The following is a 13,045-nucleotide window of genomic DNA, read 5'->3' as shown; positions in this document are numbered from 1 at the left end:
AAATCAAATTAAAATAAAGTAAAGATATAAAAACAACATTTGAAGGTTTAAAAATAATTTTTATCTCAACTCCTACTTTATGTTGTCATGATTTTTCAAAGCAATATTTCATTGAAACAAATACACCAAACTTTGCATTAGATGCAATTCTATTATAAATAAATGTAAATAATAGATTTCATCCAATTGCCTCTCATTTAAGAAAATTCTTAGTATCTAAGATTAATTACAAGATATATACAACAAAGAACTTGTTATTGTGGATTAATTCCAAAAATGGTATTACTACCTTAAAAGTATTATTTATTCAATTAAAATTTATATCAATCATAAGAATCTTGAATATTTTATTTCAATATCTGGCTTAAATTTTTGCAAATTTTATTGAAGAATACCTTTGTCATGATTTTTATTTAATATTATATATATTTTCAAAAAAAAATGTCATATATAATTAACAACAAACTATTCTTTTGAAAGTAGAGCAATTACATCTTTGAGCCATTAAATTAATAGCTTCTAACTAATATTACTTTTTTTAATAAAATTTGATTAAATGTATTAATAAATATTTTTATTTTAAAACTAAAAATAGCCTTTATGATGATTCCAAAAAAATTGAAGTTGAAGACAATCTTCTTCACTGTAGAAGAAATTTGTATATTCCAAAGATCAAGCAGAATTATATATACTACAAGCATGGCATGACTTTCCAACAACTTAACACTTTAGATATTACAAAACATTGATGATTATTTCAAGACATTTTTAATAACTTCAAATGTGGATAGAGGTCAAAGAATTTGTTCAATTCTATGACACTTGTTCTAGAGCAAAGACTCCATATGGACTTCTTCAATCTTTATATAATCTAAAATAACATTGATCATTTTTTTTAATAAATTTTATTATAAATTTTTATGAATATTCTTTAAAGATGATTCTATTCTATATTAATTTTTTATAAAATATTGAAAATTCTACAAAAAAAATTAAAAAGAAAATATCCCCTATCAATCAATATGTGTAGATAGGAATTTATTTTTGGTACAAATAATAGTCTTGTCTATCCCAATTATTTTGGATGTAATAAAAATCAAAAAAACCTATATAGTTGTACTTGGATCTTTATAGTATTTCTTTTTTTGATATGTGCTTTGTTATATGGAATATATGACTTTGTTTTTAACTCTTATATTTTCCTATTAATATATATTTTTTGGTGGTCTCTTATTTCCACTTCTATACTACTTCTTACTGTCCTCTCATTCAATATTGTCACTCCATGGCATACTTTGTCAATATATGGATCTATGCTTACAAAATCTTAATCTTTAAACCAAATTTATGTTCTCTTTAGTTTCAATTCAATTTATTAGTACTATTTTTTACATTTGATTACATCTTACATACTATCTATAATGTGATCATACTAAGAGATCTACATGAAGATGCTTTTGTACAACTTATACTTTGTTTGAAAGCTTATCTCCTATAAGAAATTACCTTTTATATATAACAAAGTCAAACATAGCACATTAATAAATCCAACATAAAAAAGTAGTCTTTTGAAATCCAACCCCTACCTTATCCATTTTTATATTACCAAAAACTTTGTTCAATTCTTCCACTTTCAAACAAGTTATTTACATAGATGTTTTTTAAAAGCATGAAGAGTAAGTTTTTGAAAAAAAATAATGTTTATAAATTTCCATTCATTATCATTATTGTTTACAAAAAGTAAAGTTTATTATTATTTTTATTATTATTATTGGATAACATTCTTTTAAAAATTATAAAAATATAGATATCTGTAAATATCCAAATTGTAAAAACACTGTTGTGATTCATTATGATTGAACATTCAGCTAAAATTGATTTCAAAATGACTTCAGCAAGAACTAGTGTGCAATTGAGGTCTTGTAATTTGTGAAACTTCCTTTAAGATATGCCGCTGAGAAAATCATAAAGCCAATTTAGTATTGTTGAATGTGTCTGGATCATTTTCAGTTACAGATGGAAAGAATCCTTTTAACATATCCGACGTCATGAAATATTATCTTAGTACACACGACATATTCATCATGCAGTACAAGTACATTGCAGTAAGCAAATGCAACAGTAGGTTAGAAATTAGATGCTTGTACTGTTCTCCTCAATCAGATCACATTGTACAAAACATTCCTTACTTTCCATGTCCCCATCGAAGATTCAAGTGAAATATCACTCCTATAATCATTTTTTTCGTTACAAGCACACCATCTTCAACATCTCCTGTTCCTTACCCCAGTTCCCACATAACTATTCACGATAAAATACATATCTCATCTCAAACAGAAACTGCTTCAGAAATTTGGATAGATTTGCAATGAAAAGAATTCTGTTCGTTACTTGAATACTACTTTTTTTGTTCTTGGTAGAAGACAACTTTCCCCTCCGACGCAACCTTCGATTTTTCTCTGCCTTAAGCAATCATTACTTGTCCTTTTTCCTCATTAACCCCATTCTGTTCACTTCCATTAGGTTGCTCTTCCTCAATTGGTCTCATCCTCTTGGACACACAGTTTTGTTCTTTAGGCACACCATCAATGCCATTCACACGGGCAGTTGCGTCACCTACTTTGTTCTTAAGCCCATTAGGTGGGGCTTTGCTAGGATCTTCCTCAGACTTCTGTGATGTAATGGGGGTATGACTGGACTTCCAACCGACAAAGTCATCCGTCATCTCAGAGAAAAGAGGGTAGGAACAGTTTGATAAAACGTCAATGGCACAGCCTCAAGTCTTTTGACACCTGAAACGATACAAATGGACGGTCGGTATGGTCAGTATTCACATAAGGTTCATTGCAAAATGAATATCTACCTGACAATAGAGGGTGACAGTAGGTTCAAAACGGCTACGTTTGGGACTGCTCATTGATGCTAATCTGGCCAAAAAAGATGCAAAATAAGAAAAACATGGGTCTTACTTCTTCTGTAAAGATTGTGGTGACTGAAATGCTAATTACCGTAGTCTTCGCTCTTACAGTCAAATCTGTTTGCAATGATACCACAAATCTGCAATACCTCAAGTACATATGGTTTCAGGAATTATCGGCATGTATCATGCAATTCCCAATGCCTATTAAAGTAGGCTGATATCACATCCCTATCTATCTTCGAAAATCAACAAAACTCCAGTTACATCACATTTTATCGTAAGTACATGTCTACTAGATACAACGGCAACTACTGACCCGAGACATACTAATACTCAAAGGGCTCTCGGATACGTGAACAAACTCTTAACCTGGAAAGGATGGAACAGTAATTCACCTGGAAACCGCTGAGCAATAATGGTTCCACAATGTCTCTATCTCCCGCGGGGAACTCTCTGCAAATGAGAAACTAACAGATCAATTCTATGCCAAGAAACCCTAAAAGCAGAAAAACATAATGGCCGTGTAAACTATGGCTTCCATAAGACAAACATATTATGGCATTGAGGAATATGCTCTTACCCAGGGCATTGGACTTTGCAGTGTCTGCTCCAAAGGGCATAAACGGATCAGCACCACGCATTGTCTATATCTGAAGAGGTAATGGCACTAGAAGCCTGTCAAAATCACATCTTGAACAAATATCGTATCCAAACAAACCTACCCAACTAGATTCTCAACAGACGAATCGAGAGACTTCCAATCATCTGTGCTTGCCAACGTTTTCACACCTTCAGAACTTGCCATGATTAAATAGAAGAGAACCCAAAAACAAGACCAAAAATCAAAGCCAGTAACTAATTGCGAAGCTGCCTCGGTAAGAGAATACTATACTATGAAGAAAACCTCGTTCTAATCATCCGTTTGGAGCAACTCATCCGATGAACAAGCTGGTTTATGGAGGAATGTCGACGCAAAAGATTGTGGATCATAGCTATTACTACAAGAGCACCGGAGCAGACAATGCCAATCAACCAAGCTTTTTGGCAAATACAGCTGCCATTAAGCCGGAATGTGAGTTGATTTCAAACAGGTATCTATCAACTGCAAGACATCAGCAAATCATCATTCTATACAACACATACACAAGTTATCCACATTCTCCGCATTTTCAACTACGAGGTCAGATTCACGTGGTTACTTGAATACATAAAAAACATGAGAAAGTAATCTTAATATATTCAGGCAATGCATATTTACAATACTAAAGAAATATGATTGGAACCAAACCTAAAAAAACGTGCTCGATGCTTGGCAACCAATATAAATGGCTTAAGCAGAGCATAGAGTTTATTGTAAAAATCAGGGCTCTAAGCCATGGGTGGTCAAAACACAAACAATTCCCGCTAATCCCGCATGCAAAGAATATTCAAAATCACAAATTTCGCAAAATTCACAAAATTCACAAATTAAAACAAAAAAAAATCCTGGAGATCATCAAAACAATAGATTATAAAAATCATTGAACGCATAACCCGCTTCATACTGAATACCGAATTATGCAAAGAGAAGAAAATAAATGAAGGGAACAAATTACTCGATGCCGCCAGAATATCGACTGCTTGACAGACTCTGACAAAATTAGCCGATTAACACACCGAGAGAAAACATAGATGCATACTGGTCAAGGAAAAAGTCCTCACCTTGTAGATTTCAAATTTCAAACGGAAACCTCAAGAAAGCAAGCCAAGCTTCACTGACTCGCGTGCGTTGCTTCTTCTGATCCTTGTAGTGCTGCTCAACACCTTCCGACAATTAGACACTGTGCGGCAGAAAACCATCCAGCTGCTATTGACAACAAAAAACCTAATCTGCATAACATCCATTTCATTTTCCTAATAAACGGTAATGTGCAAAAATCCCACCTGAGAAACTTCACCAGACACTTTCCCCGTAAGTTGGTGGCACCAACTACAGAACCTACAAGAGAAAATTTGATCAAGACCAGACGAAATATCCTTAAGGATAATAACTAAGGGTACAATATACTTCCTCTGACAAATTCTCAAACCACCTTTAAGAAATACACATTTTGGGAATTCGACCAAATTTCAGATAGAAGTAAATGGCAATCAGTTCACGAATACCCACCTGCAGAAAAACTCCAGACTCCAGTACAATCCTCCTGAGAAAATGTTGGCAAGTTGATTAAAACGTCGTAAACATTACTCGCCATACAATACACGCTGAAACGAGCCCAAAACAGATGGTATTAAAAACCGGGACATCTTAATAGATCGTCCCAGGAGACTTCTTCTGTTTCCATGCCCTCGATGCCATTTGACCATAGACTTCAAATATTTGAACAATGTTGACGAACCTGCATTCCTTCAAACTCGACCAAAAATGTATGACCACCACTAAAGAACGTAAAATATCGAGCACTACCTACTGAAATTATGAAGGTTATGGTCTTCATCATCACAAGAGGACGCATGCCCTGCACGTATGAAAACAGCTGAATGTCATCTTCGAAAAGGAAAACAACGCCCAGCAATTCAGAAATCTGCTCGCTGGTAGCAAGATTGGTGAACTTTGCATCTCGAATAGAAGTTTAAAATTGGTGGTGGGGTTAGAGGAGACGTTCACCAGTATCTTTTTGGGAAAGCATTCTCACAATAATCTTCTCCATGTTAGAATATGTGTAGTAACTGCAAAAATTAAGCACCATTGAGAAGTTCCAAAAGAAAACCATAGAGGCTAATACAGTGATCAACTAAAACGAAGAAGAAAGCATCGCATCAAAAATACCCCATAACGAAATAACTTATACATGGACTGAGGATGTTAGTCAAGCAGGAAACCAAGAAATGCCATGTAATTAATGGTCTTACTTGCAAACCGTAGAATGAAATTTCGAGCACAACGTCTGCAGTGCTTACCAGACATCTAAATACTTGAAGTAATCTGATACGAGAACCGAAAGAAGCCCACTGTTGAAAGCTTTCGAAAATACCTGAAAAGGAGTGATTCAGGCCCTAGTTCATAAGGAGATACCTCTTGCTGAGACTTGTGATCATGGTTTCTCCCATCCATACGTGTAGAAAAAGCAATTTCGCAATGTAGTTGTTGTCCAAAACTTCAACAGCTCTCAGACATGCAAATCTCCGATAAAAACCTCGAAAATAACTTCACATATACATCCAAAACAAGATAGAGTACGCGAACAGACTGATGAGATTGATGCAAACACAATAGGTAAAAGTTAACTTTGACCATTGCATGTACATTATAATACCAACTCATGTTGTTCATGTTGTTCACGTCGTTCATGTTGTGCATTCAAAGACTAAATGTTTGAAAATATTATGAATGCATTAAATTCACAATTTCATTGAATCCACAATTAAATGGTATAGAATTGATCAGCCGTTATAATACCTAATGTAAGTTTGGGCAAACCTGGAAAAGAAAAAAAAAACAAAAATGTAACCCAATTCTAACACAAGCTAAATTAAAATCCCCCATCAAGTTAAAAAAATATGACGGTGAGGGGTAATGGACCCACATTTCTCTATATCGTGTTAAATGCGACGATCTGAAGAATTAAACTCCGGTCGCAGTACTCTTGCTCCTGCTCACCTTACACAACTCCCGCCCACAAATCCAAGCCCTAGAATTGCTGCATGGAACAGCTGCAGATCACGGCCGACGTGGCACTTCCAGCCGCCAACAACACGTTGCGGCGGGAATCTCCAAATTGAAGTCATCGTCGAAGAAGCGCCGTAAACCCGTAACACAGTCCTCAGATAGGTCTCACTTTGTGAAGGCTTCACAATTGGGTCAACCTACGTGGACTCAGGAGGATGGAGAACCAATCAAGCAATCTCTGAGATAACTCACCAGGAAAACCAACTTATCGTGCATAACGAAGAGAGCACATGGAATTCCAGCCGGATCTTCTCAAATTCCTCCCACGTTCTTCACAGGACTTTCCCGGAAGTGCACACCGCCGCATCCCTCACTACACCACGTTCACCGCATCCCGAATCACTTCGAATGGCGAGATTCCAAGCGTAATGCAGGGACAGATTATAAGCCACTTTCCTGAACTCCCATCCGCAGTCGTTGAAGAATAACTTGTTCACCTCCTTCGTACCTGTGTCAGGTGGGGAAGGGCGCCCATGAATCTCGCCTTCAGCGCTCGAATGGCTGTTTGGAACAATGTTTCGTCGTCCTTGAGATATTGGTTGTAGATCTCCAAGCAGTTCCTCTGTCGCTTCAGTTTCTCCTCAGGTGAGACCTTCCGGAGGGTGTTCACAATGCGTTTGATCTCCGTGGTGGGGAATTGAATTGCGCAAGTATACCATGGTATTAGACTGTCGAAAGGCTTCACGTAGTTGTCTGCTATCAGCACGGGAATCGACCCTGCTGCGAGTACCTCGATGAATCTGTACGAGGATGGTTGCCTTCCTGCAGGCACCAGCGCGAAAGTCGTGTTCATGAGGTCCTCGTAACTGTTGTGCTTCTTCCAAACTTCCTTGTCTTCGTCGCAACCTTCGCCCAGCTCGGGATGTTCTCTTCGGTGGTAATCGTTTGTAGCATGGTCGCAATTCGTTGCAACAATGACGTCGTTCCCATTGTGCATTTCCCTAAATTCCTTGGAACTCCGAAATATTCCATCGTCCGTGAGACCTATATACCGTTTGCCTCTGAATGTCAACAAATACTTCCTCTGTAGAGGACTGATTGGTTGAAGCTGTCGCATGTGATAATTCCCCGGCAAGGGGATGCTAATGTCGAACCCGGGACGTAACATGGTCTCCTGCATGTCACTAGCCATGATCGAGGCATTCCCTATCTTCTCGTCCGTCGGCGCTAGTCTCCTGTACTTGTCCGAAAATGTCAGCACAATGTGATTCATTCCTCCGTTCCAATACGGCAATTCCTCCACTTTCTGGAAATGCCAGGGATCGATGTTGTCAAATGGGACGAGGAACAGGCACGCCTTCTCTGGGTCGTCGGTGTGGTACTTCGACTCATTGATGCGGAGGAAGTATCTCTGAGGCTCTAGACCCGGCTTGTAGTATGTGTAGATCAGAAGCTCGTCAGCATTGTCACATCTGGAGTAATCAAAACACGAATCCATCGAACAGAGAGGTAAGGACGCTGGGTAATGCCAACTCCTGTTCTTCGCGTACCACGGCGTCTTGGGACACTCCTGGACCACCTCCTTCGCGACGATTTGCGGTACTGGCTCGGGGCATTCTTTCCCAATCTCTTTGATGACCTCCTTCTCGATGATCCGCGCGTCGTTGGTGCAGACAGGACAGTCCTGTGCTACCTCTTTGATGACTTTTCTGTCGACGAACTGAATCTCTTTATCAGTTTTGGGGCACTCAAGCGTGACGTTTGAACTTGTCTCGGCGTGATCCAGACATTCGCAGTACAAAGAAGGAGGGGACGGATGCAGGGGATCGTGAGACCCTTGCGGAAAGAACACAGTGCAGTTACAGTTTCCGGGGGGTACGGAGAGGGTGTAAGGCGCGGTGAAAGGTAACCCGGGGGCAATCGACTCTTGAGGGCAGGATTGCGAGGCGATATTGCCATATAGTAACGTCACAATGATGGAAATCACCACGAGCGCGATGAATGGGATGATAATCCCCATCCTGCGCTGTAGCGGAGGCAATGTTGGACTCGAGGACACCATCCCTACACCTCGTGTCAAATCGCAAATAAAGCAACCAGAAAACAGCCAAAAACACCAGAACCCAAGCGTTCAACTGGAACACAAACTCGCAGCCTCACAAACAGCCCCGATCTGTCATGGTGCAAGAATCAGTAACTCCCTTCGCTCCGACGCAGTGGAGAAGACACCAGAATGGAGAGAAAACTTGGCCCCAGGCGATGAGGAATGCCACAACCCTGCATGTGAGGTGCATTGTAATCGAGACCAGGATCAAGTTCTCTCGCACCCCCAACGAATTACCCGATCTCGAACTTCCGTAGCCAGATTAAAAAGATTGATTTAGCTTAATCAGAGCGTGCCACGTTTCAATTAAGCTAAAAGGAAAATAAACGAGCACCATACCGATTAATCGAAGCCCCCAGCCGATTCCGTAATGGACGGAACACCCTACGAGGAGCCTCGTCATTACATGTCGCAGTCATCTCTCCCTTCAATCGACTGGCTCCGCCATCTTGGGCCGTCGGATCGCAGATGCCGCTCCGATGCAATCTCAACCGCTGCTTAGATTTCTGGGAACGGAAGGAGGGAACGTAGGAGAACCAGAGGGGGGCGGGCAGGTTGGAGGCCGGGCAGTTGGAAGGCGGTAGGTTGGAAGGCGGTAGGTTGGGATGGGTGCTGAATTTTGTTCAGGGGCTACCTCTCAGTCCCAATTTTCAACCAGCACTCTTGCTTCGAACATTTTTCTTTTTTTGTTGTCATATACAACAGCATTCAATGCACATGATACTTTTATTTCCAAGAAGAACTCTTGCAACTCACAAATTTTTTAGTTGGTATTAAAAATAAACATGTATATATACATATATATATATATATATATATATATACTATTTAAAAACCTCAAAGGAAGGAAATAAAATAATACAATTGAAGAAAAAAATAAGATTTTATGTTTGCATATATACATAATACAAGTCGAAAAAGTTTCTAGGTTGCAATTAATGGAATTTTTTTCAAGTAATATATATATATATATAAATATATATATATAGTTTTTATGCATTCTATAATAAAATTACATTAAATTTATAATAAAAGAATTTTATATTTTGTAAAAAAATATTTAAAAATAAATAAAATTAAACATATATTTTTTTAAAAAAAATTGAGAAAACTGCAAATCTTTTGACTTTACAATTATGACATTGTCTTGTTTCGCCCTTCGATAAAACAAATATTTTACCCATTTGCATGTGTATTTATGCATGTGTACGTTTTGTTTTATATTGAAGTAGGAGCTATGTGCGATTGGTTCCAAGCTTATTACTAATTTAAGGTTATTACTAATTTAAAGGTCTACGATGTGCCGAGGTGAGGTCTGGTAAGAGGCATTTTGGTTGTTTATTATTTCTGTCCTTTTGTTTTGGTTTGGCACAAATGGTTATTTCTATCCTTTTAAAAGTTCCTCGAGCTATGCACGAAGTCTACTCTTGACCCCTTTTGATGTTAACCTAGCCAATCTGAATTCTTTGCTGTATCCCGGAGACTGCTTCTCTACTGCCTCCGATAAGTGGTGCTGGAGCCTTTTCTGAACAGCTCGTGGGTTTTGCTAATTTCGGTTTTAATGAGTATTTCATCAGTTTAATGAAGGATCTTTTCCAAGTGTGATGAATGTTTTTGCAAGCACTGCTTTCTGGACTTACTTGCATGCACTAATCTCTATTTGTCTCGATTTGTTTTCATCTCCGAGTGGCATTACTTTCGTTCGGGATGCCGACAATGTTGTTAGTGAAACTATTTTGGGGCGCTACCAGGAAAGTCAACGGTACGGTGTGCCGAAGCTAGTTCGAATCAAATTTCATCTACGGAAAAACTGTGAAAACGGGACAGTGCATGCAGAGTTCCTGTTCGAAGTCACAGTTCTGCAACGATTATCTTCATCGCGAGTATCTAGAGCTCCCCAACATTTGCCAAGGTACCGACATGCACTTAGCAAGCTTCTTATGGACCTGATAATCATTTACGAGTTTAGTATGCTTACAAGGTGAAAGGCATAACGTGTCAAAGGTTGCAAGGAGTTGAGGGAAGAAACAACCATGTATGTTATTGTGATAATTGATGATAAATGCTGAAGTTAGATGGTAACATCAGCAAGGATCACAACATACAATGAGAATGTTATTAACATTGATCTATAAGCTAGGGCACACGGTGAATGCAAATGCAAATTGGAAATACCGATCATGAAGTATAGAAGCCACATCTAATTTTACAACCAATTGGAGGAACGAATATTGCACTTTACTGATAACTTGCACTGTACACCTGTTGTACCAAGCAGAGTTAAAAAGATGGCGATGGAGCAATGTGGGTCCATGTAACCCTCTGAACAGTAAAGCTATGCTCATTTTTCCTCTTCCCCTGCTTACTCGACACATAGCGTGCCTACAAAATCTTAACCCTTAAAACAGTTCTCAGATGAGTCTCACTTCGTGAACGCTTCACAATTGGGTCAACCTACGTGGACTCAGGAGGATGGAGTATCCATCAAGCAATCTCTGATATAACTCACCAGGAAAACCAACTTATTATGCAAAACGAAGAGAGCACGTGGAATTCCAGCTGGAACTTTTCAAATTCCTCCCACGTTCTTCACAGGGCTTTCCCGGAAGTGTACACCGCCGCATCCCTCACTACACCACGTCCACCACGTCCACTGCATCCCGGATCACTTCGGATGGCGAGATTCCAAGCGTAATACAGAGACCGTTTATGAGCCACTTTTCCGAACTTCCATCCGCAGTCGTTGCAGAACATCTTGTTCACTTCCTACGGCCCTGTGTCAGGTGGGGAAGGGTGCCCATGAATCTGGCCTTCAGCCCTCGAATGGCGGTTTTGATCAAGGTTTCTACCTCCAAACCCCTGCTGAGTCCCACGATGCAGCTCTTCCTACAGATTTAGTATTAGTGTCTGATGCACCGCAACAGTTTCCCTACCGATCAGGATTGATTGAATGACGCTTCCCAAGGTAAAGCTGGGGTAGAGCTGTCTCTCCATCCCGCTAACTAACGCTCCTCTATGTTGTCAATCTTGTAATTGAATTTAGTCTTTTTTCTTTTTTCTTTTTTTTTTAAAAAAAGAAAATAAATAGCTTTAGAAAGAAGTTTGTTATTTGCTCCTATTTGTGACAACATTGCACTTAAGACTAAGTCTAATATGTCTATTTTCATAAAAAAATACCTTCAAAAAGTTGATGCAATATAAAATTGTTTTAAAAGAAAAGATTGTATTGAAAGCTTCAATTACCGCTTCAACTTATTGATTCCATTTAAGATTGTCTTTATAAGTCAAATGTATAACTAGAACTATAATTTCAAAAAAATCTTGATAAAGATTTAATAATAATTAACAAATCCTAAAAAAATATTAGGCATTCATTTTTCTTTTTAAAATCTTTCAATTTATGATAATTTGAACTTTTTCAGCATCTATCATAAGATCTTCATTTGAAATGATGTATCTTAAGATATCAACTTGAGCTGTGTAAAATACATCTTATCCATTTTAAATTATAGTCTTGCATCTCTAAGTTTTTATAATATATGATATATATAAAGTACATATTTTTTTTAAAATAGATTAAAGTATTGTCTAAATAATAAACAATAAAATCATCTATTTTAAAAATAAATATCATTCATTAAATGCTAAAAATAAATTGGTATATTTTTCAAGCCAAAAGATACGATATTATATTTAAAATATCCATATTTAATTAAAAATATAATCTTTTATTCAACTAATTTATTAATGTATATCAAATTATATGCTTCTTATAGATCTATTTTTATATAGATCTTTTTTTGATTTAATTTATCAAAAGATCTTGATATTAAAGATAGAAAATACATATTTTTTATAGAAATTTTATTAAGTCTTTAATAAGCTATATATTTATAAGGATTTTTTTTATTTTTATTTTTTTTACAAATAGAATATGCACTTGAATTAGAATATAGTTTAAAGGGTGTATACAGATCATAAGAGCTTCAAGTACTTTATGTTGACACATATTTTGAATCATCGCCAAGTTCATTAGAGCATATCATTATTAAGATTTCATTTCAAGATCACTTTTCTATTCAAAAAACAAGAGGGTTTACAAATGCCTTTTCTAAACATTATTATTTTGTATCAAAAGAAAAAAATACAACTTTTGATCAATAAAGAATGATTTTCTTGAAATCGAAGCATTTTTATCTTTGAGTAATAAAATCAACATTGATTGTTGATTCAACGTTTGTTAAGCAAATTCAATCAAATACGTCCTTTGATTCTCTTATTTATGATATTAAGAATACTTCTTATAAGTTTCATGATACTTCTAAATTCAAGTTCAAAAACAACCTATTCTATTTTGAAAATCATTTATATG

At 37.1% G+C, this 13,045-nt stretch overlaps 2 protein-coding genes across 6 annotated transcripts; both read right to left on the bottom strand.

Moving 5' to 3' along the window:
- Window positions 1-2,126: 2,126 nt before the first annotated feature.
- LOC141045129 (protein NUCLEOLAR COMPLEX ASSOCIATED 4-like) lies at window positions 2,127-4,323 on the bottom strand. 3 transcript variants are annotated; one of them, XM_073532400.2, is made up of 5 exons: window positions 3,813-4,323; window positions 3,501-3,570; window positions 3,316-3,373; window positions 2,970-3,057; window positions 2,127-2,792 (listed from the first exon to the last, which is right to left on the bottom strand). In XM_073532400.2, exons 2-5 carry the CDS (start codon window positions 3,559-3,561, stop codon window positions 2,763-2,765), a joined length of 237 nt encoding a protein of 78 aa, XP_073388501.1. In that variant the 5' UTR covers window positions 3,562-3,570; window positions 3,813-4,323; the 3' UTR covers window positions 2,127-2,762. The 3 variants fall into 3 exon arrangements, with proteins under 3 accessions (XP_073388501.1, XP_073388500.1, XP_073388499.1); XM_073532399.2 differs by having other exon boundaries at window positions 3,825-4,323; XM_073532398.2 differs by lacking the exons at window positions 2,970-3,057; window positions 3,813-4,323 and having other exon boundaries at window positions 3,501-3,576.
- A 520-nt stretch (window positions 4,324-4,843) lies between these two features.
- On the bottom strand, window positions 4,844-8,983 carry LOC112280650 (uncharacterized). Of its 3 annotated transcripts, none has more exons than XM_090248984.1 (4): window positions 6,487-8,983; window positions 5,568-5,934; window positions 5,070-5,418; window positions 4,844-4,898 (listed from the first exon to the last, which is right to left on the bottom strand). In XM_090248984.1, exon 1 carries the CDS (start codon window positions 8,629-8,631, stop codon window positions 7,063-7,065), a length of 1,569 nt encoding a protein of 522 aa, XP_090105110.1. In that variant the 5' UTR covers window positions 8,632-8,983; the 3' UTR covers window positions 4,844-4,898; window positions 5,070-5,418; window positions 5,568-5,934; window positions 6,487-7,062. The 3 variants fall into 3 exon arrangements, with proteins under 3 accessions (XP_090105110.1, XP_024372133.1, XP_073388498.1); XM_024516365.3 differs by lacking the exon at window positions 4,844-4,898 and having other exon boundaries at window positions 5,129-5,164; window positions 5,367-5,418; XM_073532397.2 differs by lacking the exons at window positions 4,844-4,898; window positions 5,070-5,418; window positions 5,568-5,934 and adding an exon at window positions 5,941-6,149.
- Between the last annotated feature and the right edge of the window lie 4,062 nt (window positions 8,984-13,045).

The sequence above is a fragment of the Physcomitrium patens genome, chromosome 3, assembly GCF_059467195.1.
Source record: "Physcomitrium patens ecotype Gransden chromosome 3, ASM5946719v1, whole genome shotgun sequence".
Classification (NCBI taxonomy): Eukaryota; Viridiplantae; Streptophyta; class Bryopsida; order Funariales; family Funariaceae; genus Physcomitrium; species Physcomitrium patens.
Note: the sequence above shows the minus strand (reverse complement) of the source record. Positions and strands in the feature narration are given on the sequence as shown.

What these genes read in the sequence shown, in the direction of transcription:
- LOC141045129 (XM_073532398.2), bottom strand. Translation starts at nt 2,725, where the DNA reads ATGACGGATGACTTTGTCGGTTGGAAGTCCAGTCATACCCCCATTACA.
- LOC112280650 (XM_090248984.1), bottom strand. Translation starts at nt 8,631, where the DNA reads ATGGTGTCCTCGAGTCCAACATTGCCTCCGCTACAGCGCAGGATGGGG.